This window comes from Sinohyriopsis cumingii, chromosome 3 (assembly GCF_028554795.1).
Source record: "Sinohyriopsis cumingii isolate HCF-2022 chromosome 3, ASM2855479v2, whole genome shotgun sequence".
Taxonomy (NCBI): Eukaryota; Metazoa; Mollusca; class Bivalvia; order Unionida; family Unionidae; genus Sinohyriopsis; species Sinohyriopsis cumingii.
This window is the reverse complement of record NC_142963.1, coordinates 70,041,144-70,065,082: the sequence shown is the minus strand read 5'-3', so window position 1 is coordinate 70,065,082 and position 23,939 is coordinate 70,041,144. Positions and strand designations below refer to the sequence as shown.

Genomic DNA, 23,939 nt, shown 5'->3' with positions numbered 1-23,939 from the left:
AAAGGGCGTGTGTTAAGTCATCGACGTTAGTGTATGTTTGGTGAATGTCCCGGAACCCACAAGCAAAGATGTCACCCTCCAGAAAACATTCCTCTTCTAAACCCCAAGGAAAGAAAAGGAAAGGACTGCCTCCACGTTCAGTCAAACATGGGGACATGTTATCTGTCCTGTCCAAAGCTTCTCCACCCCTGCGAAAAAAACTCATTCAAACGGCCTCCAAAGAGGTCATCGATACCGTGTGCGAATGTTGTTTGAACGTGTTGAAAGGCACGATCCCTTTGTCCAAACACCAGAAACAATGCTTAGGCAAACATCATCACGTTCTTCGCCAAATGGTTCAAAAGAAAATTCCCATTCGTCAAAAGAAGATGTTGGTCCAACGTGGAGGAATGTTACCCCTCTTGCTAGGCCCATTACTGAAAGGAGTCTTGGGAACCGTACTGGGAGGACTGGTGGGAGCAAGATAAAAAGGCCCTCTGGAGTCCCAAGATCTCAGAATCGACCCCTGACATCCCATGGAAGGACGAAAACTAGCTTTAGTGCCTTACAAACGATGGATGGAATACCATCGTTGGCAAGAACAATAACCCCGCATTTACCTCCCAATCCCAATTTGAGCGGAATGTCCCAGTTACAACACGAAATGCAGTCCTTAATGGATCGCCAAGATTTATCCGAAACAAAAAAATCGCAAAAGTACGGTCAACTCTTGCAACGACTGCAACTCTTTCACCAGAAAGCCTCAGACGAAACAGCTCTTCGCACTCTGAAAGATTTTAAGACCTTGATGAAAAGTCTATCACCATCACCACCACCACCACTACTACCAGTGACCAAGACAGATAAAGGAGAAGAAGAAGAAGGGTTTCAAACTCCACCAGAAAAAGTACGCAAGTTAACAACACCACCTACCTCCAGAATTGGATGGATTAAAAAGATGATGACCACCCCTTTTTCATCAGAAGAGAAAAAGAAGGTGAAGACAGAAGTGAAACAAGAAAAGATATCCCCTGTTCAGACATCCTCCTCTGCGACACCTATTGCCGGTCGCACACGCAAAGCATTGCAATCCAAGAAAATACCCCAAGAGAAAAAGAGTAGCATCCTCCAAGAGTGGGTGCCTTATTAACAAACAAACAAAAAATGGAAAAAGTGTTAGCCAGCATTTAGTACGATCCCTCGCATCCTGCAGGTTACGCAGGAGTTCAAAAATTGTATCGTGCTGCCAAAACGCGACTGAAAAGTCTCCGTTTACCTCAAGTGCAACGATGGTTACAAGAACAAGCTACTTACACTTTACACAAACCCATTCGACGCAAGTTTTCCAGAAGTCGCACCCGAGTGGAAGGCATCGATCATCAATGGCAAGCCGATTTAGCCGATGTCTCTCATTTAGCCAGCTACAATCGCGGCTACAAATATTTGTTTTGTGTCATCGACGTCTTTACCAAATTTGCCTGGGTCGTGCCCTTGACTTCCAAATCGAGCAGTGAGTTAGTGCGAGCCCTGCAACGAGTGTTGAAACAAAGTGGTCGTCACCCTCTTCGATGGCAAACTGACAAAGGTACCGAATTTCTGAACCAAGCTTTCCAAAAAGAATTAAAGAAACGTGACATTCATTTTTTTACCACCGAGAATCCTGAAACCAAAGTCAGCATCGTGGAACGTTTTCAACGCACTTTCAAAGAACGCATGTGGAAATATTTTACGCATCACCACACTCTGAAGAACATCGACATCTTACCGCACCTGGTGCAAGTGTACAACCAATCTTACCATCGAAGCATTGGACGTGCCCCGCAAGAGGTGACTCCCGAGAACGAAGTGCTGGTGTCTGATCGCCTATTTGGTACGTCCCCAACGAGGGCTGTCCCCAAGAAAAGTGGAACATTGGACGTAGGAGATTGGGTACGCATTGGCAAAACCAAACGCACTTTCGACAAAGGTTACTTACCTAACTGGACTACCGAATTGTTTCGTGTCACTGGACGAGTGCATGGCCGTCATCCTGCCTTCTATAAATTGGAAGACATGAACGGAGAAGTGCTCAAAGGAACGTTTTATTTGCCCGAGTTACAGCGTGTCACCAAAAAAGAAGACGACGTGTACGACATCGAAAGCATTCTCGAACGCAGAACCCGTAAAGTAGGCAAACGACGTGTCAAAGAAGTCAAAGTACGTTGGAAAGGATATCCACCCAGTTTTGATTCTTGGATCGACGCTTCGCAAGTCATCGACTATAAAAAGAAGTGACCATCATGCCCTTTCACACAGACGCAGCTACTGCGACCACTCCTTCACCCAGTTCTTCTCTGCAAGATTTACAAAAACAACCTTTGTGGGTGTGGTGGGAGAACGTGTGCCTAAAACGTAAATTTTCTTTTTCTGCCAAATCTTTGTGGTGTATTGTGTCATCGGTGCAGCCATTGCCAATTTGAGTTTGCAACAAGAAGACAAACAATTGTGGACCATTTTATTAAGCAGTTGCATCGGTTACCTGTTTCCCAGTCCCTCCCTGAAATTCTCTTCCAACGGGAACAACGGGAACCTTGTGTCCAGTGCCAGTGTCAGTCACCACTCCAATAACAACAACAACAATCCCATTTTGGGCGGAGACACGCCTCTGACTTCCAGTAACCCCTCGGACAGCCACAGAAGTCTGGAATTATGAGTCACACTAACCAATTTTACTTAACCTTACCCAGTGACAGTTCCATGGAGGTGTTTCCCAACAACAGTTTGTGCTGTTACACTGCCAAATTACTTCAGGCCATCCAATTAGATCACGAAGCCCATTGGGAAGTGGCTTTGGTAGAAATCATTCACCCGACCCAAGTCTTCAATATCCTTCCCAATCAAATTTTTTTACGGTGGAAGTTCATGACGAACAATTGCAACAGTACTTGGATGCCCACGTCAAATATGATAAGAAACCTCTAGCACAAAAACTCAAAAGTGGACCACCTATCACTTGTTCATTCCTTCAGGCTATTATTTTAGTGGTCAACATTTGGTCAGCACCATTGCCTCCAGGTTTAATGTCGTGTTTCTTAAAGCTCTGGAGAGTGTCGGAAAAAGTGTCACCCTGGAGTACCACAAAGTAGCTCGTCGCTTCCTGATGAAATTTCCTGAGGGGGGTAAAATCATGTCTTTTTTATTTTGTCCTGAATTGTTTGCCATGTTGGGCGGGGACATGGAGCTGAGGAAGATAGTAGAATAAAAAAAAGACGAATTACCAGTCATTTCCGACAACGATTCTTTTGCCAAGTTTTTTCGTGCCCCGGTAGAACTGAACCAAGGACTGAATTTGATCTTTGTGTACTCTGATGTGGTGGAGTATAACGTGGTGGGACCCACCTCCGTACCGTTACTGCGTGACATTCCTTTTAAAGTGGATTCTGTCACGGTCGCTGACGAGGAAGGTGGAAACACTTATCACGTACACCGCGAATTTGTACATCCTCATTATTTACCTGTCAGTAAGTCTTATTTGGACACGGTCAACATTGCTATAAAAGGAGATCTGGGACAAAATATTTCATTTACCAAAGGGAAAGTCACGGTGAAACTCCATTTTCGAAAACGGTTCTCTAACGACTCGTAAGTCATGTATCCAGTGTACCGAGGGGTTGCTCGACAGCGAGGACACGGTTTAGGAGATATGTTGAAATCGGCCTTTCGTTCGGTGTTCCGGTGTTGAAACCGATGGTGACACGCGAATTGCACGCCTTGAAAGATGCGGCATTGACACACGATAAAGAATTTCTCCAAAATGTCATCATCGACAAACAAAACCCTAAAGAAACCTTCTTGAGAGCAGGCAAAAATTTCTTGCTGCGAAGAGGTAAAGACCTTTTAGGCCGACGAGAAAGACCTATAAATGCCCTGCACCCTACTGAGTCAGGCATTCCTACTTCCCTGAAGCCACAGCAAGGACAAGGTAGAAAGAGACGACGAAGAAAACACCCTTTCACCAGACTTCACACTTCTAAAGCTAGAAAGACAAAGAAAAGAGGAACCGTTCGAAATTTAGACGTTTTCGATTATTAAATTATTGACACACATCAAAATATGATGCACCGAGAATCTTGCGCTTGTTCCAAGTCGGAACTGGATCTGTTTGCCATGCCACCCACCATGATGACTATGCAAGAATCCCAATGGGTGGAATTTCATCCCATCTCGTCTTTGACGGATTCAGCCCCCATCGAGTTTGAAATCAAAGGACAACCCGAAGATTACATCGATCTGAATAGCAGTTACTTGTACCTGAAAGTCAAAGTTCTAGATAAGACTGGAGGTTCTATAGACACTGAAGCAGTAGCTCCCGTCAACAATTTCATGCATTCCTTGTTTAGTGGAGTGGACTTGTACTTGAATAACAAACTGGTCAGTAGCAGCATGGATACTTACCTTTATCGCGCCTACCTGGAAAATCTCCTGACGTACGGAATAGACGCCAAGAACACCCATCTCAATGCCTGTGTGGTATGGGAAGCTGACGATGCATGCCAGTTTGAAATATTGGAAACTGATATAAAGAAAGACCACAATGAGGGATTTGTAGAACGGAGAAACAAAATCATGGGAGTCAACAAAAGTTTAAAACTGATGGATCGTTTGCATTTGGAATTGTGCTTGCAAGAAAAGTATTTGCTGAACGGGGTGAATGTCCGCCTGAGACTGAATCGTAGTAGTACCGCTTTCCATTTAATGGCTGATAGTGCCGATTACAAAACCAAAATCGAAGAAGCTAGACTCTACGTACGACGTGTGGAAGTGTTACCTAAAGTGGGAAACGACATTAGTCACACGTTGAGTAGAACGACCGCTAAGTATCCGATCCGACGAGTGGAAGTGAAAACCTTCACCATTCCCAAGGGTCTGCGATCCATGATCGAAGATCATCTGTTCCAAGGACAGTTACCCAAACGTTTGATCGTTGGTATCGTCGAGAATACAGCCTTCAACGGAGCTGTCGATAAAAATCCTTTCTACTTTCAACACTTTGACGTGTCCCAGATCGAAGTCAGTCGCGATGACAAGACCTTGTGTACCCGACCTTTCGAGCCTGACTTTGAGAAGAAGAATTACTTGAGATCGTACTTGTCCCTGTACGAAGCCACCGGACAGTTAGGAACCAACACCAGTCACAGTATTACATACGAAGATTATGCAGGAGGCTATGCTTTGTGTGCTTTTGATTTTACTCCAGACCAAGGCAGCGACGGGGGACAGTTCCACCCTATAAAATCCGGTCAGATTCGTATGGAAATTCAGTTTGCAAACCGAGACCCTGATGAAACGGTGAACGTCATCCTGTATGCAGAATTCGATAATACGATAGAAATCAACAGTTTGAGAGAAGTCACTCTAGATTATTAGAAGCCATGGAAGACTGTTACCCCTCTTTACCTATTGGAGAAACTTTGGACATGGAATGTGAGGAGACCGTGGAAGAAGTAGAATCCCAAGACGAAGAAGTTATCATGATGAAGTCAAGATGGCCAGAACAAGAAGCCCATTTAGTCTCCTGTTTTGCTACAGTCCTGGCAGATAAAATGAAAGAATTGATCAAGGAAGAGTGCTATGGATGTCACAACGATCATCCCAGTCAAATTCAACACGACAAATGTCTGATGTTGAGTCAAGAAGAAAAGTTGGACGAATATCTGGACAAAGCTTGGGATCACATCGAAATAGAATTCGTGTTGAACGAGTGGTATAAAGCCTTGGATAAACATTCTTCTCCTGCATTAACGTCTCTGGAGTGTCGTCGCATCGAATCTCTCTTTGACCAGAGTAAGAAGTCGGAGCCAAACGCCTTTTACTTGTCAGACATTTTCAAGCAAAAAGTCAGGATCAAATTAATCACTTATCATTACCTGTGAAGAAGAAGAAGAAAACAAAAAACCCACACAAAACATGGATACCTGGGAACTTTATTACCTTTTGAACCACAGTTCGTACACTGCTTCTTGGAATCCTGTCGTCTGTGCTAAAGATGAACTCCCTCATCGCAAACCTAAAGACCATCAAGCTTATGTGATCAACACGGACGACAGTCATCTCCCAGGAACCCACTGGGTAGCCGTCTACTTTCCTCAAGAAGGATGTGTGGAATATTTCGATTCGTATGGATTGCCTCCTTTGGAAGACGATATCATTGACGTAATGAGACGAAATGCTCAGACCACACGATTCAATAATGTGAAATTACAAGGCACAGATTCCTTGGTGTGTGGACAATACTGTGTATATTTTCTGCATCATCGCAGCCTGGACTATTCATTAGAACATTTAGTGACTCATTTTGATCCTCGTTCTTCTTCTAGAAAAGATGTGAAAGTAGATCGATGGTTCTGTGACCATTATGCTTATCTTTTGTCTCAAGCTAGGAAACGTAGTGTCCATCAATGGCCTAATGACTTCCAACAGTGGAAATCACAATTTTATCCACAACGTTGCCAGCCCTGTCCAAAATAATGTGTTAGTTGAAAAAAATGTTTGTGATTTGAAAAAAAATGTTTGATGTTTTATTGTTTGATTATTGTTAAAATGTTATAGTTACGTGTTAGTGTTAAGTGCTTTTGAATAAAAAATGTTGTGTTTTGAAGAAAAAATGTCTTTGTGGTTTGTTTGGCTATAGGAATCTTGATTCATGCTCTTTGACTTCTCTCTATCCCTCCCATGGCACTCATTAAACGTTCCGACTCGAAAACCGTGTAGGGATGTTTTCCTTCACGTCCGCGCTTTGACTTTAAAAACCGGGGGCAATCTCCAGTCTAACCATCCATTATCGACTCATCCTCCTTCGAAGATGTGCTCCAGACTAGCTAAGCTAAACGAAGCCTACGTGAATTTGCATAGGGTCAGACACAGTCTGATACCGAAGCCAGAAGAGATAGAGAATGTGAGAATGTTAAAAGTCACTGAAGACCTGATAGAAGAGCTCTTCAGAGAAGAAATTAACAGGGAGAAAGAAGAATGGACAGAGAACTACAGACTTCAGAAACAGCAGAGAGATCAGCAACAGCAACAACAGCAGCAGCAGCAGCAGCAACCTGAACCTGACAAAGGCTTTGTCGACTGTTGTATCGACACCAAAGAGTTCTTCTTCTCTTTCCGAAGAAGCAGACCTTATCCTGGGAGAAAACCTATCGTCAGAGGAGTCCGCAATCTTAGAACCTAAAAAAGATTGCCATAGCAAACAAAAAAAACAGCCCTTTTCAGGGCTACCCCAACCTCTAGAAAAGAAATAACAATCGATTGCCTATAATAAGTTAAAATATAGAAGTGCGTGTATAAGCACATGAATTATTTATGTTGCTAAGAAAGTGTGTGTGATTGTAAGAGCTCAAGTAAGTTTGTGTGAATAGTAGATTATGATAATGTTTTTTTTGTTGTTTGAAGTGTGGGAATAGTATATTTGGGTTTGATTTGACTGATTTAATTATATGGATAGTATATTATTTATTTAATGAAAATTTTTAAATTAGTTATGGGTAGTAAAAAAAGTGAGTATTTCTTTTAGGTCCGCGCGTTGTTTGGTCATGATCTAGGTAATATAAATTTTGTCTTAGGGGATGTTTTCCTTCACGTCCGCGCTTTTCGTATAAATTGAAAATCGCTCAGCAGTCTAGCTACCCTTGTTGATTGATCAACACTAGAGAATGAACACCAGACTAGCTAAACTGTTAGAACTCCATGTGCACCTGGAATATGCCAGGCTCATACTGAATGAGCTGGCCGCAGAGGCTATAGTGGAAGAAGGAAGGATGAAAGAGGAGGAGAGAAGAAAAAAAGAAGATGAGGAAAAGGAGAGAGGAATGGCTGTACCACAGCCACAACAAGGAAATTTCTGAATCCCAGAGAGAGAAGATTGGGATTCTGAAGCCACTCATCCCGCCTCTGCACTCCCAGCGAAAAGATTGAAAGGAGACTGGAGTAGAAGATGTGTGTGTGGTACCAGGTCGGGGAGGTGCAACCACTAACAGGTGTCTGTGGAGTTGGAAAAAAACGGCCCTTTTCAGGGCTACCCATACTATAGAAAATAAATAGTAATCGATTTGCCATTGTGTGTATGTAGAGTAGTGTGAATATAAACACTCACTCTTTTTTCCTAGTGTGAGTGTATGTGTTTGTGTTTGTAAGCACTCACGTACTTTTGTGTGAATAGTAGATTATGGTTATGTTTTTGCTGCTTGACGTGTGTGGATAGTATATAATGAGATTAGATTATATGGCTCATGAACTTTGTGTGGATAGTAGATAATATGAGATGAGAAAAGTAGGGGATGTTTTCTTTCACGTCCGCGCTTTTTAAGTGATGATCTAGGTATTATAAGTTTTGGGTTTTAGGGGATGTTTTCCTTCACGTCCGCGCTTTTCGTATAAGAACTCACAACATTCGTCGTTCGCGCCATTTTACGGAATAAGCGAAAAGAAAATGGTAGCTGTGTCTGACCTGTTCAACAACTTAAAGGAAACATACTATTGGATGATAGACAGTGAATATGTAGTGGAAAGAATTGAAAGAGAATGGAGGATAAGAAACAGTCTGGACTTTGCTAACAAACTAAAAGTAGCCAGGGACAAGATAGAGGAGTTAATAGAAGAAGAAGTGAAGAAGCTGAGAGGGTTTATTAATCCTCCCTATGTCAAAATTGGAATGTTAAAAGAGGCCTTGGATAATGTTGTAGAAGTAAGGTGTTTTTTGGAAGGAATGGTGAAATGGTCAGATTGGCCCTTTGTCAAAAGGGGTCTGGAAGATCTGAAGAATGCTGAAGAACTAATCAGAAAAGTGATGGTGGAAGAAGTAAAGAAATAAAGGAGAAATGGAGTAAAGAAAGAAAGGATAAGGAAAATTTAAAGAAAAGGGAAGAGTTTGAAAGGCTTAATCAGAATTGGATAAAAGTTCAGGAAAAGTTTAGAGCTCTAGGCCATCCTGACTGGATGCCAGAAAAGGAGAAGAAGAAGACAGGAATAGTGGCAAAAGTGAGAAGATGGTTAAAGAATTGGAGGAGTTAGAAGACGAAGAAGAAGAAGAAGAAACATAAACCCAACGGCCCTTTTCAGGGCCACTCATAGGTCTGGAAAAGACCTTGACTTTCATTGCCTACCCATTTTTTTTTTTTAAAATAGGGTCCCGACCCTGTTCCATTTCCCTTGTCGCTAAACAGGCCCAGGGTGGTTAATGTTAAATTTCCCTTGTCGCTAAACAGGACCACGATTTTTTTCCCATGTTAAATTCCCTTGTCGCTAAACAGGCCCAGGGGTTTTTGCCCATGTTAAATTTCCCTTGTCGCTAAACAGGCCCAGGGTGGTTAATGTTAAATTTCCCTTGTCGCTAAACAGGCCCAGGGTGTTTTTTAATGCTAATTCCCATTGTCGCCAAATCGCCCCACTTCACTACTGTTGAATGACTTAGTGGAAGTATTCAGGTCCCTTACTAATACAGATAATCACTGTATTGAATATTTCGTCGTACAAACGTATGAAAAGAGGCCTTCTGGTGTGGAAACGGTTACAGAGTTTTTGACTCCAACCTATCTTCAATGTGGCCGTTTTTTATACATCAACTTTAATGAAGCAATACAAGAAGTGTTTAAATTTTTATAAACTTCGAATAGTATTTCAGTAGGATTTTAATCACTTGAGATGAAAATGTGCAAAAATTGTTTTCAAGTGACCATTTCAAACTTTGTGTATCCTCGTCATACTATTTTAGCCAACTTCACCCTATTCTGGCTAGAGATGGGCAATTTTGCCCAAATATTGATTTATTATGATTAAATGCACTTTAGAGTAATGTCAAACTGAATGGAATGAGGTCAAGATTCTGGCAAGCAAGATCTACTGATATACGTTTGGAATATTCTAAAATGAAAATTCTGGAGCTGCGAGGCATCCCCAATTAATAGAGCAGCATCATCCATGTACTTAGAAATCTACGAGCTACTGGGGGTAATTTTCAATGCAGAATCCCATGCTTTGAGTGTCCTAGCTTGTATGTGACTCTCTCTCTCTCTCTCTCTCTGTGTAACAAGAATATGTTAATGACAAATTTAGCTAAGTTTATTTTCAAAGCACTGAAAATTAAAGAAGGTACTCTGACACCCTGACAGGTAACTTGGTATGTATCTAAACAGAGTGATGAACCGACTCCATGCTAAGACTCTATCTAGGAATATCACCATGCATGCATATTCATGAAATAAAAATGTCGAAAGTGTATGTAAATCAGTGGTGCCAGCAGTTATTTTCGGGGTGGGGGATGGGCGGAAACATAAACTGGTCAGCAATTAAGTTTTACAGATGTTGCCCAAAGCATGTTTAGAGGTGAAATCCTGGGGTACTTGCCCCACCCCACCCCACCCCGCCTCTATGTGCGGGCGCCCATGATGTAAGTAGTAATGCTATACCATGTAAATATGTCTTCAGTGAAAGAATGTACACAGGGGCGGCCCTGGAATAGATACAAGCAACTGGCAACCTAGGCAAGCCATGCAATTAGCGCCTCTCCCCCTCCAATAATCTAGCGACCCATTTTAACTTGTTTGTCTATATAGACAGGTCGCCACTGGACATACCGAAAATTAAATTATGTATACTTTTGGGGCGGTGGCCTACAATACGATTCTTATTATTAGTGATGATGATGATGATGACGACGACGACAATGATGATGATTATCCTGGTTTGAGGCATCGGTAGGCAAAGTTCCGATATGTTAACCTATCTTAGGTTAACCTATCGGAACCTTGGCTAGCGCAGATGGGTTTGAGACGAAAGGCTTTGAACTGTTAAGTAAAATCATTGCTCGGCAAGAGCACGTTCGGGTCTTTCCGACAATTGAGGGAATATTTTTTATTTTTTTATTTTTTTTTTGTGTTAATTTTGGTTTTTTTTATAATTTTTTTTTTTTTACAAATGCCTCAATGTGTTCCGATTGTACTAACACCTATAGAATTGCTTCCCCTACCGGAAATGGATATAGATTGTTTACATGTTGCGAACTGCCAGTTGATGGATATCAAATTACCGTTGCATTCTGAAGGATACCCAAAACAGTGGACAGTACATGGAATAACAATTTGTGGTACTGTTTGAATCGTACTAATCTTGTTCAGTCATGTTAGATCTCAGTGATCTCGCGCACTATAAATGCAACAATTTGAACACCGTGCATCGTTACCCAGTTATGGCTGGTTATCTTACCTCTCAGTAGGTCCTGGAATTAGGTCAACAATTTTAAGGCCGATATAATTTTTAAACATGTAGTACTCAGTAGAACCATTTTTAGTGGGGTTGTCTTAGTCTTAGTAGTTTGGACATCGACAATTTTTACAGTATTAATCAATCGGACAGTTTAAAATACAACGAAGTTTATGTTAAAATCTTTCCATGTTTGAGGTTAAAAAAAATAAGGGAAAGAATTATCTTACAAGGAACTTCTGTAAAGAATTACAGTGAAGGAAAGGAATATGGAAGTTCTTGAATGATAATTTGACATCGTGCATTACAACAGTATCAGTTCAGCATATATTTTACAAGCCACCAAAATGAGTCAAGCAAAAGGTTCAAAGAGGCATTACTGGAAGGGTACAGACTTCCGCCGTGAGTTGTCATATCGAGAGAAGAAAGTGGCAGAGATTAAACGTGAGAAGATGAGAGGTTATGCAGACCATAAACCAATTCCTCGATACATGTTAACAGTAGATACATCTTTTGCAAGAGGAAATCAGGATGTTTTGAAGCTTGTCCTTAAAGAACTAGGCTGGAAAGAGGTAAAAACTGATTAAACATAAAATATTTCTTCATGCATGCTTTATATTTGGAAGTCTTGGAAGATTCATGTTAAATTGCTAATGTTGCCTGGTAAAGCTCAAATTATTAATTAATAAGTTGTTTCCAGCCACCCAAAAATGATCGAAAGAAAATAATAACAATCATAATAATAACACTATTTCATAGCGATAATTTGCTTCAAATTCCTTTATCACATGTAGCCACCTGTACATAGATTTTCTTGTTTTACATGAGAATTGCATAAGCAAAACAGCAGCATCAACAATACAGCATGACAGTCTCCAGCACATTAATGAAAGCAGCTGTTTTATCGATTGATAAGTGACTGTACTTAGAAAAGAAATTTTGATTGGTTCATTCATAGAGCATGAAATCTCATGTTGGGTCACAATGGTGAGAAAAGTACACCCATGATAGTAGTGACTGGTTAAGCAAGTTCATGCATATTCATGTGAAATAAGGATCTCAGCACATGCGAGAAGAGTGATAAAGGAATGAAGCAGGTTATCATCCATGGCTTGCAATAATTATAATACTAGTAACAGTGACAGCAGACTCTGAACAGACCCTTGCAACTGATCATGAATCTGGTGAATGCCAGTCAAAATCTTTTGAAAAAATATAAAATTTCCATCATAAATGTCAAAATATTAATTGTGATTATGTTGTAATTCATATACTAGAGACAGATTTGACAAATTTACTACTGTTTATCATCAGAAACTTGAAACAATGATAAAATATTTATCTAGAATATAAATTGTAATTTATTGCTCCGTCACCATTTCAATAATAAGTAATTATGTTTTTATTATAAAATTATTTTGACTCATTCTTACCCTAGGTTCAAAATAATCTCGCTATTGGAGAATAGTTAATATTTTATGCATAATATTTGGGTACCATGCCATGATGATAAAAATCATCAAATTGAGTCCTAGAAAGAACCTTTGTGGAATGATTTCAATGAAAACAAGTTTTGAATAAAATTCAGAATAAAAAATTTGGGAATAAAAACTACCTTGTATACTTGCTTATAAGTTGAGTCCAACTGCAGACTGCACAGACCCAAATCTGCTGTTACATAATGCACCATCAGATATGGTTTTGTACAATTTATTAGGAGTAATCAGTAGAACAAACAATATTGCCCCGATTTGTAGACACACTATGCTATGGCAGATCAGGATCTTTGTTGTTTGCAGTTTGACTTGACGGCAGATCTGGGTCTGTGCAGTGGCTCAGTTGGTCAAGTGTTGAACTCCTAATCCAATTGCCATGGGTTCAGTACCCATCCAGGCCAGTGCAGGATAGCTGTCTCAGTGTGTCTTTGGAAAAGAGACTTAGGTCCTGTTTCCTTAGAATAATATACTGACAACAATGTGTTAAAACCAACAAAAACAAGAAAAAAAACATATTTTAAGAAAGTGTTGGAATGGTAAATAAAGATAGTCCTGAATATTATTAAAACTTTCTTCCCATGTTCATGTCCAGAATTTACATTGCATCAGGCTGGTAAAGTATCAGTGGGAAGTAAAGAAAAATGGAACTGTCTTTTCATTCAACTTTGTTATAATGGAAGATTTTTAGAAAAAATAGTTTTTTTTCATGTGCAGTTTAATTTTATTATTCAAATTAATGTGATGGTCATTATAGGCCAAGTTTAATTAAAGTTTTATTCCTCCAACCAACCCATAAAATTGCTGTCACTGATTTTTTACTGTATATATGGACCACTCTGATGGCCTCAATATTTAGAGCACGATGCCTCAGATTTGGGAGGTCACTGGTTTAAATTTCAGCCAAGTCATACCAAAGACTTATAAAAATGGGAGTTGCAGCTGCCTCACTTGGCACTCACCATTAGGAGGTTAATGTCAGGACTGGTTGTGGTGGTATCAGGATAATGTTACTGTGTGGGACATGATGATACATGTCTGTGGCATGATGCCCCATGCTAGACATCATAATAAACTTTCACACTGCAGACATTGTATCAATATGACTAAAGTTGTTAAAGCTGCATAAAATACACACTCACTGTATATATGTCTATACTTGCTTATAAGTCAAGTCATCATGTAATGTGCCAGCAGATCTGGGTCTGTGGGGTTTGATAACAGTAACCAGTTGACCAGATAACATACCCTGAGCTGCCGGCACATTATGCAATGGCAGAACAAGGTCTATGCTGTTTGCAGTTTGACCTGACTTAATAACAAGTATATATGGTACTAATGTCAGACATTTAAAATTGTTTAAAATAATACAGTTTGCACACCTAAAATAGTCTTGGTTGGGGGATAGCAAACAACTATTTTTTGATGGCTCTAGTTTGACATAAGAACCAACCAGTTAACATAAATTATTAAAAATGAACAGGTTAATCTAAGATTTAAAATGGGAACAATGTATTTTGATGTTTAGTCTGTAAGATTAGTCTATATTTGTATTTTCACCTTTCGTTTTCTTGTGATAAAAATTTGTAGTTGTTGTTGTTGTGGGGTTTAACGCCATTTTTCAGCATGATAGGCTATACATGGCGGCCAGTATTAATGGTGGAGGAAGAACCCGGAAAACCCCGGAAAGAACCACTGACCCACGAGAAGCTACTGGCAGGCTTTCTCACATGCCCACATGATAAAAATTTGTAAATCGAGTATAAATTCATAGCTACACAAACCTTCACCCAAATACTGCTGGCAAAATGTAAGCTGTACAAAAATGTTTTATATTTCTTTTGACACCATTTTGAGCATGCAATAATAATACTGTAAGATTTTAAGTCAGGTCAAGCTACCATCTACACAGGCCCTGATCTGCTGTTGCATAAAGCACCATGAGATCAGGGTCTGTGTTGATTGTTCAGTTGATTACTTCTAATAAATTGCATAGTCCCAGATTTGTGGGCAAATTATATGATGGCAGATCTTGGTCTGTGCAGTTTAAAGTTGGACTCAACTTATAAGTGAGAATTTCCTTTGTTACCACTTTGAGCATGCAGTATAATTACCACAAATACTTGCCTATAAAATGAATCTAACTGTAAACTGCACCGACCCAGGTCTGCTGTTGCATAATGTGCATTTTGTTACAAATAATCAGTAGAACATGTAACATAGATCCTGAACTGCAGGCACATAATGCTACGACAGATCTGGATCTTGTTTGTTTGCAATTTGACTAGACTTGACTTATAAATTAGCAAGTATATTCAGCAAGTTTTGTTTTTCTCTTTAGTTTCCATATGGTCGGAAAAATGAGTCCTGTGATATTCACTGGCATGCCATCAACTTTGAGCAGAATCCAGATGTCATTGGTGGGAAAGTCAACAAGTTTCCAGGTGAGCAAGAGAAAATCCTTAAATATCATTAATGTAATTATACTCTTTTTAAAAGTACTTTTCATCTTGCTTGTAATTAGAAGCCTAATGCTGTTGCATAGTGCACTGGCAGATCAAGGTCTGTATTGTTTGTTCTATGAATAAATCTGGAGATCCTGATCTGACATTATAGTATGTGACGGTAGATGTGGGTTACTGTGCAGTTAGCAGTTGCATCTGACATATAAGCAAGTTTGTACATCAGCAGTGATAAGAACAAAAATATTTTTCTTAATGTAGATCCTTTTGTAATATGATTGTTAAGTAAAAAAACATTGTCACAAATATACAAGTATATATATATATATATATATATATATATATATATATATATATATATATATATATATTAGAAAAACTTGCTTATTGAAAACCTATCTTTATTTTCTGTACATAGGGGTGGATTTATCAAGTGTCCTGAGCCTTTTTATCAGATATATCATATTTCCTGCAATTGATTTTGCATCCTGTTCAGTCAGTAACTCTCTGTAACCCTCCCACCACACACACCAATTCCTTTCCTCGCATCTCCCTTACTCTGACGAATGTACTTTTGGATCATCTCCTGGTAAACTGTTTTATTTTTCTACGAAGAAATTATGGTTTTTTGAACCACAAGTTTTTTTTGAGTTAATGTGTACAGTATGTACTTGCTTATAAGTTGAGTCCAACTGCAAACAGCATAGACCCTGATCTGCTGTCTTTTATGTGCTGGCAGATCAGGGTCTTTATTGTGTGCTCTACTGATTACTCATAACAACTTCTCATCTGAGATCTACCAGTACAGTATGCGATAGCAGATCAGGGGCTGTGTAATTTTGCTGTTGGTCTAGATTTCTAAGTGAACATATACATTAGTTGCTGTTCAGACTCTATGTGCAAGGGATGGTTTTTAAGTACAAATTGAATGCTACATACACCTGCATAATATAAAAATTCATAAAAAATAAAATACATGAGTGAGGTCAAAATGGTCCATATTTTTTGTATAGGTAAATAAAGCAAAACATAGGAATATCATTCACTTGACCTGACAAGTCAATGGAAGTTCATAGAATAAAATGTTTAAACACCCCAACCCAAAATTTATACATGCAGTTTTCTTCTGACGGTCATTTTTGACAGCATGTGATGCTCAAAGTGTAAACACAAGCCCTTTCCCTGGATGATAATTAAATAAAACCATTGAGTACTTCATACCTGGATTCAATTCAAAATAGTTGTCATCCATGCAGTTTTTTGAGATATTCTACTTGAACCCATATCTACTACTATGGGTATTTAGTTCTGCTTCCTAGCTGACTATCAGTATTTCACCGGCAAGTGACAATGGGAGGTGTACATGCCTGACATCAGTTTCAAGAACAACACAGGCCTAAAACACATAATTCACATATATATTCATATCTTGAATTATTAAAAAATAATATCTCAGAATGTCAGTACCGGTATGCATAAATAGTCGTTTTAGTTGGTCCTAATGGTGCCATTCAGACATTCACTATCTCAGCAATGGTGGTCATTTTGAATTTTTTTATATCACTATATGTTTTGAAAAGATGGTCGTATCAGCATGGGGTTTTCGCTGAAAGACTTCATATGATGTCTGCTTGGTAAAAAATGAGAATGGAAGCTGATCCAGCTTCTAATATGACTGCCACAATGGCAGTTCTGAAAATCTTGTTGTCACTACTTATCATAGTTGGCTGGTCATATTGACATTTTGGTTTCAACAATAGACACCTTATGGTGTCTAGTTGATACCCAGTAGAAATGGTGCCAATTTGATTTCGATTATGGCCAGCATGGTATTCATTTTGAAAATCTTGGAGTTTCCACCAGAAGACTTCTTTGATGCCTTGTTGGTCCTAAAGGTGTGTGTGTGTGTGTGTGATTAGGATTTTTAACGTAGCTTTAACAATTTTGCAGTCATATGATTATGATATCTGCAGTGTGACAGTTTATAGTGATGTCTAGCACTGGGGCATTATGCCACAGACATGTAGCATAATGTCCCACCCAGTCGCATTATCCTGACACCAGGCTGACCAGTCCTAACACTAACCTCCTAATGCTGAACGCCTAGCGAGGCAGCTGTTAGTATCATTTTTGTAAGTCTTTTGTATGATTCAGCCGAGGATCGAACCCACAACCTCTCGCTTCCAAGGTGGATGCTCTAACCAATAGGCCACTGGAGCGGTTTAGGTCCTAACTGAATATGGTGCCAAGCTGGCATCCATTATGTCCACCACAGCAGTTAATTTGAAAATGTTAATTTGAAAATTCAGCACTTGTAACAATGGAATGGTCTTGTCTCGAATTCTGAGAAATTCTTTTCAGCCAGCAGAGCATTAGTTCCTTCCTTATGAGAATGACATGTGAGTTTTGTTCTTGGATTTTTGCTACATCTTTTAGAATTTTGCTTCTGCATGTTTTTGGATTTCATTTCTGCAGATAAAGGAAAATTATACTCATGGAAAGATGCAATGTTTGTCATGTTTCCAGTGGTATTCCATGGGTTGGTGGTTTTTCTCAGGGTTTTTCTGTGTTCTTCCTTCACCATATACTGGCCATCATGTATAGCCTATCATGAGCTGAAAAGTGGAATAAACCCCACAACAACAACAAGAATAAATCATGCTATCTTATGGAATGAACTCCCAAACATTATTAAAACATTTAACTATTTCTTATAGGAGCTGAGTGCATATTAATGAATAAACTTTCTACTTTTGGAGTTTTATAAATTTATTGAATTAATTTATGAAATCCAATTTAATAATTTTTCATGTTAACATGTATGCTGTCTTATATATATGTCATGACTTACCATGAATTCTTTTAACATGTCTGTAATTAGTGTTCTAAGTGTCAACACATTTCAGACTGGTACCATAATTTTGATCATGCTTTTGATCTTTCCCTGTCCTTTATGAACTTAGCCCATGGGGTCTTAACATAAGAAACTATTGAGATTCCCTCTCTGTAACCTTATATACACTCACTCTGTATGAAAAGAAAAACGAATACATGCTAATGGTATTGACTCCATGGGTCCATCCCTACCCTTAGGGGCTTTGCTCTTGTGTCATAACTTGGAAACTAGTGAGAACCCTGTTTTAGAATCTTATGTACACTATATATACATATGTGTGTGTATGTATGTATGTCTATCTATCATCTGTTTACCTACCTACCCACCCACCCACCATCCCACCCACCTACCTACCTACCTACTTGAAGATGGTAAAACATTTGAGATGCTCTTTTATTGGTCATGCTATGCTATACTCCAGTGTGTTTGATATTCTCCTTTGATGAAATAAGAGAAATATCTTTCTTATTATTATCTGTATGATGACTTAATCTGTCATATCTTACATCTTCAGGTATGAGCTGGATCTGCAGCAAGATAAATCTCTTTAGAGTTTTAGATCAAATGAGGGACCTCTACCCAACCGAGTTCAACTTTTACCCCCGCACATGGTATCTTCCAGATCAACTTCATCAATTCACCTGTGATATGCGCACTATGATGGAAAAGAAAAAATCCAGATCTACATTCATTGTAAAACCCGATGAGGGATCACAGGGGGAAGGAATTTACCTAATTAGGGACCCCCTAGAATATATATGTAACACAGGTAGAAATCACGTAGCTCAAGAGTACCTCACTGATGTTCTTCTCATTGATAAGTTCAAGTTTGATCTGCGTGTTTATGTAGTTCTGACAAGCTTAGATCCCCTCCAGTTTTATATTTGTGGAGAAGGACTTGCAAGGTTTTCTACAGTTCCATATGAAAATCCAACCAACAAAAATATCCATGAAGTTTTCATGCATTTGACTAATTATTCGTTGAACAAGAAAAGCAGTACATTCAATAAGTCAGAAAAAGAAGATGAAGGAAGTAAAAGGACATTAACAAGTGTTATGGCCCGACTTGCCAGAATGGGATTTGATACAGACCGATTATGGCGGACAATAGAGAGGTTAGTGTGTAAAACTGTGATAGCCATATTACCAGATCTGAAGATAGAATACCAGACCACCCTTCCACCTGGCAAACCAGGGCCATCATGTTTCCAGGTATGGTCAGACTTGTTCCATTAATCGTCTATTTTTAGCACTACTGGTTAAAGACCAGAAGAGCTTATGCTACGGCATGTTGTCCAATATCCAGTGTCAATTATCTGTCATCCTATAACTGGCATCTGTCATCCAGTCATTACCAGATGTTTGTTATTGCTCTGAAACCACACTGTATGGATTGTCTTAACAGAGATTCATCCTTGAGTCTTGATGATCCTAACTAAAGATGACATCACTGAGACAGTCAATTGAAAATCTGGTTTTTCCTCCAGAGAACCATGAAGTAGATATTCAGTGAAATGTATTATATTATTTCTCTTTTTTTAGAACTATGTTTAAATCATATCCCACAGAAGTTAGTGTCAAAACCTATATACATGTGGTGCAATTATTCTTTGCTTTAATTTTGGTTGAGTTCACATTATTGGAAAGGGAGGAATAACAGTCAGTTTTCCATCACCACAGTGGCACCATCAGATTTGTGAAGATTTTGATGCAAGTTTTTGTTTGCAGATATTTTAAGTACCCCATGATAGATTCTCATCCTACTTGATCTGAATTTGTATAAGTTAGGACAACTAATTCTACCACATACCCACTCACCCCTATGACATTAGGGTTAGGGTCACAGTCAGAAAGTAAGGTTTTTGTTTTAGTGTTTTCTTTAGTTACATTTCCTAAGCTTTTTGTCATTATGAAACTTAGATTATTCATTCTGTAACATGAGTGCTTGCCCATTTTTTTTTAATGTAAAGATCATGATGATTTATATTACCTAATGATGGATTTTCTTCAGACTTGTGTGGAATAATTACGAAGCTATGATGATCCATTATATAATATGCTTGCTCAACACGCTGACCCTGGCCTGCGTGTTATAAGTTAAGTCCAACTGAAAACAACATGGACCCTGATCTTTGTGAAATGGGCTGGCAGATCAATTCTATCTTGTTTTTCTGATTACTGCTAACAAAGCACATAGACTTAGATCTGCCAGCACATTACATGATGGCAGATCTGAGTCTATGCAGTTTGCAGTTGGACTTAACTTATAAGCACTTATATATGGTAATTACAGAATGTCAGATTTTCAAAATCTTTACACTTAATATTCACATTTAGATGTCATGCCACATATAGAATTTGGAAGAATGTCTGCCTTGGATGCGGGAGGTCATGGATTCGAACCAGGGCCAAGTCGTACCAAAGACTTTCAAAAATGGTACTTGCAGCTGCCTTGCTTGGTGCTTAGCATTAAGAGGTTTGTTTTTGGACTGGTCAGCCAGGTGTCAGGATAATATGACTAGGATGGAACATGATGCTACATGTCTGCAGCATGATGCCCCAGTGCTAGACATCAATATAAACTTCCACACTGCAGACATCATAGTGATATGACTGAAAAATTGATAAAGCTATGTTAAAAATCCAAAACACACACACATGCAAAACAGAAAATTATAGATTGTATACAAATATGATGATGAAACATGCCATGTGAAATATGACTACCGTACAAAAAAACAGATTTAAAAAATGACTATAAAATGTCCATTATGGGCTGTTGTCTATTATATAGAGGTTAAAAATATACATATTATTTTAAAAAATGGTGTGCCATTACGAGCAGATTTCCTTTATAAGGAGATGTATGCCAAGAGAAGTTTCAGTGTATTCAATTTGAACTTTTACTTTGTCATACTGTTACTAATGTGTTGCTTCTGACAGTGAGTTACTATTATAACACAGGCTTTGACTTGATCGATAGTTTATTGGACAAGCTCTGTCTAGATAATATTACATTAGTATATTACATCAGGGACTCACACCAGGTTGAGTGGGTCTCTTACTTAATGACTAGGAAGGGGAGAATGCAGGAAACTTAGACTTCTATTCAGGCATAACACAGTATGATTCAGTTATTAACAAATATTAATGTGCTGTGATTTTCTGATTTGGAGCTCACCACCAATAAGATGTCTCCTATGTAACCTCCTCTTGATATATTTATGACTTCCTAAGGACCAGAGTTCGAATCTCTGTTTCTGTACCTTAAAATAGCAGACCACAAGTCTGTCACTGTAATTTTGGCCCATATAATATTACATTAGTGTAAGACACCTGCATGAAGAAGGCTTCTTGCTCAGTAGGTTTCACTTATTAACAAGCACAACAAATAAATTTGTACATCATGACTAGTCATGATGTTTCTAGTCTTTTTATAATGGCCAGAATATTATCATAAATGTATTTGTTAGCAAGTCTGTTTGTGATAATCTCATAACAAGGTCGTGATTAAAATTAGCTGCATTGTATTGATTCATTATGATAAAACCAATCTGAAGAATGAGGTTTAGTGAAAAATTATGAGATTAACTATGCCTTCATTTGCATTAAAAAAAATATTTCAAAGGAAGGATAATATGACTTGATCATATGCTGGTAAATTCTAAATCTGCAATGAAAACACTTGCTTGGCTTTATACTTAAATTGTTGTATATTACTTGTTTGAATTGAATTGATATGTACAACTCTTTGGCATTTAAACTAAGAAACAGAAAAAATGAAACCAACAAGTTTAGTAAAATTCAAGAAATAGTTTAATTCTCTTTCTTAAAAAATGAAAATTTAAGAAGAATGTACAGTAATGTGGATTAAATCCCAAATAATCCCAAAAGTTTCACAAATATAGAGTGTTCCAAATGAATTCCAGTATTATATGTGCTGATGTACCAGTAGTTTTGGATGAGCTGACGTGCAAACAGTATTGATTTATCACACTGATATAATACAGAATGTCCTTGAATGAATTCACAATAATCACAAGAAAGTGATTTAGTCCAGAAATGTTGCTAAGCAATTCCTAATTCCAGTGAGTAATTTTTAAATAAATGATTCCTCTCAAATTATATCTCATCACAACTGAACTTAAAGTAGGAATGAAATAATTGTGTTTGCTTCAAACTTATATAAAAACTGAAGACACAATCAGACAACCAGGATTTGGGTAATTTTCCCCTCAGACTGGTAAACAAGCTCTCTTCTAGAACATTCTAAGGCTAGACCATGAACCCAGATCCAAGTAAACAACCTATTTATAGCTTACAGACAAGACAAAAAGCAGTTATGCCTGAATAGGTCATGTCAGCATGTTGACATTATCTTAAAATATTATCTACAGTCATGGAAAAAGTTAGCTATGTAATATCTTGTTTATGAATGACCCTTACAATTAACAATAATTTGAAGAAAATAGATACCTGCCCCCAAAAAATACTGGACACACCATATGATACAAATTGATTGTGCTAGAACTTAAAACACAGATGTAAAATCCTCTCAGTTACAGGATTATCAAGTTCTCTACTTGACCTCAGGTCACAATTAGCATTTTCTACAAAAAACTATTACCTAATGGAAAATAACTTTATAAAATGATCCAGATGTTTACAAAATAAAAATATTAGTTATTATTAGAAATCAGAACCTGGACTATATCAAATAAACTAAGGAAATTTTAAAACCTAGACCCGGACCCAAATAAACTTATTTATTTCTATTAATGATAATTCTGATTTTAAACCCATACACATAGAGAATAATTTAGCTATGTATTAGTTGTTTAAAGAATAAAATGTTAACAAATCAATTCGGGTCAAGCAGAAATTATCTCAATTTTGGACAAGGTCAAGCACAACATACAATATTACATTACAAAAGCAGGTAATGAAATAAAAAAAATTAAAAAATAACTAACAAACGATGCAAATTAAATATACATAACACATCCACTCTCTGAATGTTACTGAAGTAGACCACATGACAAGGGTAATCTAAATATGCATGAAGCAAAGTCAATAAAGGAAGAAAATAGCCAAGTTGAATGCAATGAAACAATATATATATATATATATATATATATATATATATATATATATATATATATATATATATATATATATTCACACATACATACATACAGTCAACTCCGCTTATATGCATAGCCTCGGGACCAGACCCAAGCTATGCATAAAAACAGAGTATGCATTTAAGCGGAATTCACATACATAATTACAATATAAGATGAGACCATACTTTCGCTATGCACTTAAGCAATCTATGCAATTAAGCAATATGCATTTAAGTGGAGCCGACTAAATATATATATATACAGTGGAGCCTCGTTAATCCGGACACATTCGTTCCCAGCGAATATGTCCGGATTAACGAGTTTTCTGGATAATTGAATCATGCACATTTTTTATTTTACAATATCATCACACCGTATATATGTACACGTATATGCTAGCTTTAAATATAATGTACTGTATATTCAATAATGGTTGAAATAAATTAATGAATACATCTATTAATTTGTGTTTATTTCACATTATTATAACATGTACTTGTACGTACATATACAGTAAATAGAAGTTTAGACAATTAACACATCGAACACATCACACCATGTTCATGTACATGTATGTACTGTACATACATTTGTTATGTCAATTTCCTGAAGAAGTCTGTAACCTTTGTTTGCCTGGATTCTTTGAAGCCCTATACTGTCCACAGCTTAAAAATGTCAACTGTATTTGCACAGCAAATAATAAACTGTGATTGTTACATACAATTGGTAAACAACAAAGAGGCTT

General features: G+C 38.0%; 1 protein-coding gene across 1 annotated transcript in view; it reads left to right on the top strand.

The window, feature by feature from the left end:
- Window positions 1–11,008: 11,008 nt before the first annotated feature.
- Window positions 11,009–23,939, top strand: part of LOC149803065 (tubulin polyglutamylase TTLL11-like) — a 37,080-nt gene continuing 24,149 nt past the window's right edge. Inside the window, exons 1-3 of the mRNA XM_089952636.1 lie at window positions 11,009–11,789; window positions 15,052–15,154; window positions 18,583–19,280. Of these exons, the coding sequence (XP_089808762.1) occupies window positions 11,565–11,789; window positions 15,052–15,154; window positions 18,583–19,280 (1,026 nt within the window). The 5' untranslated portion in view covers window positions 11,009–11,564. The remainder of the gene's footprint in view (window positions 11,790–15,051; window positions 15,155–18,582; window positions 19,281–23,939) is intronic.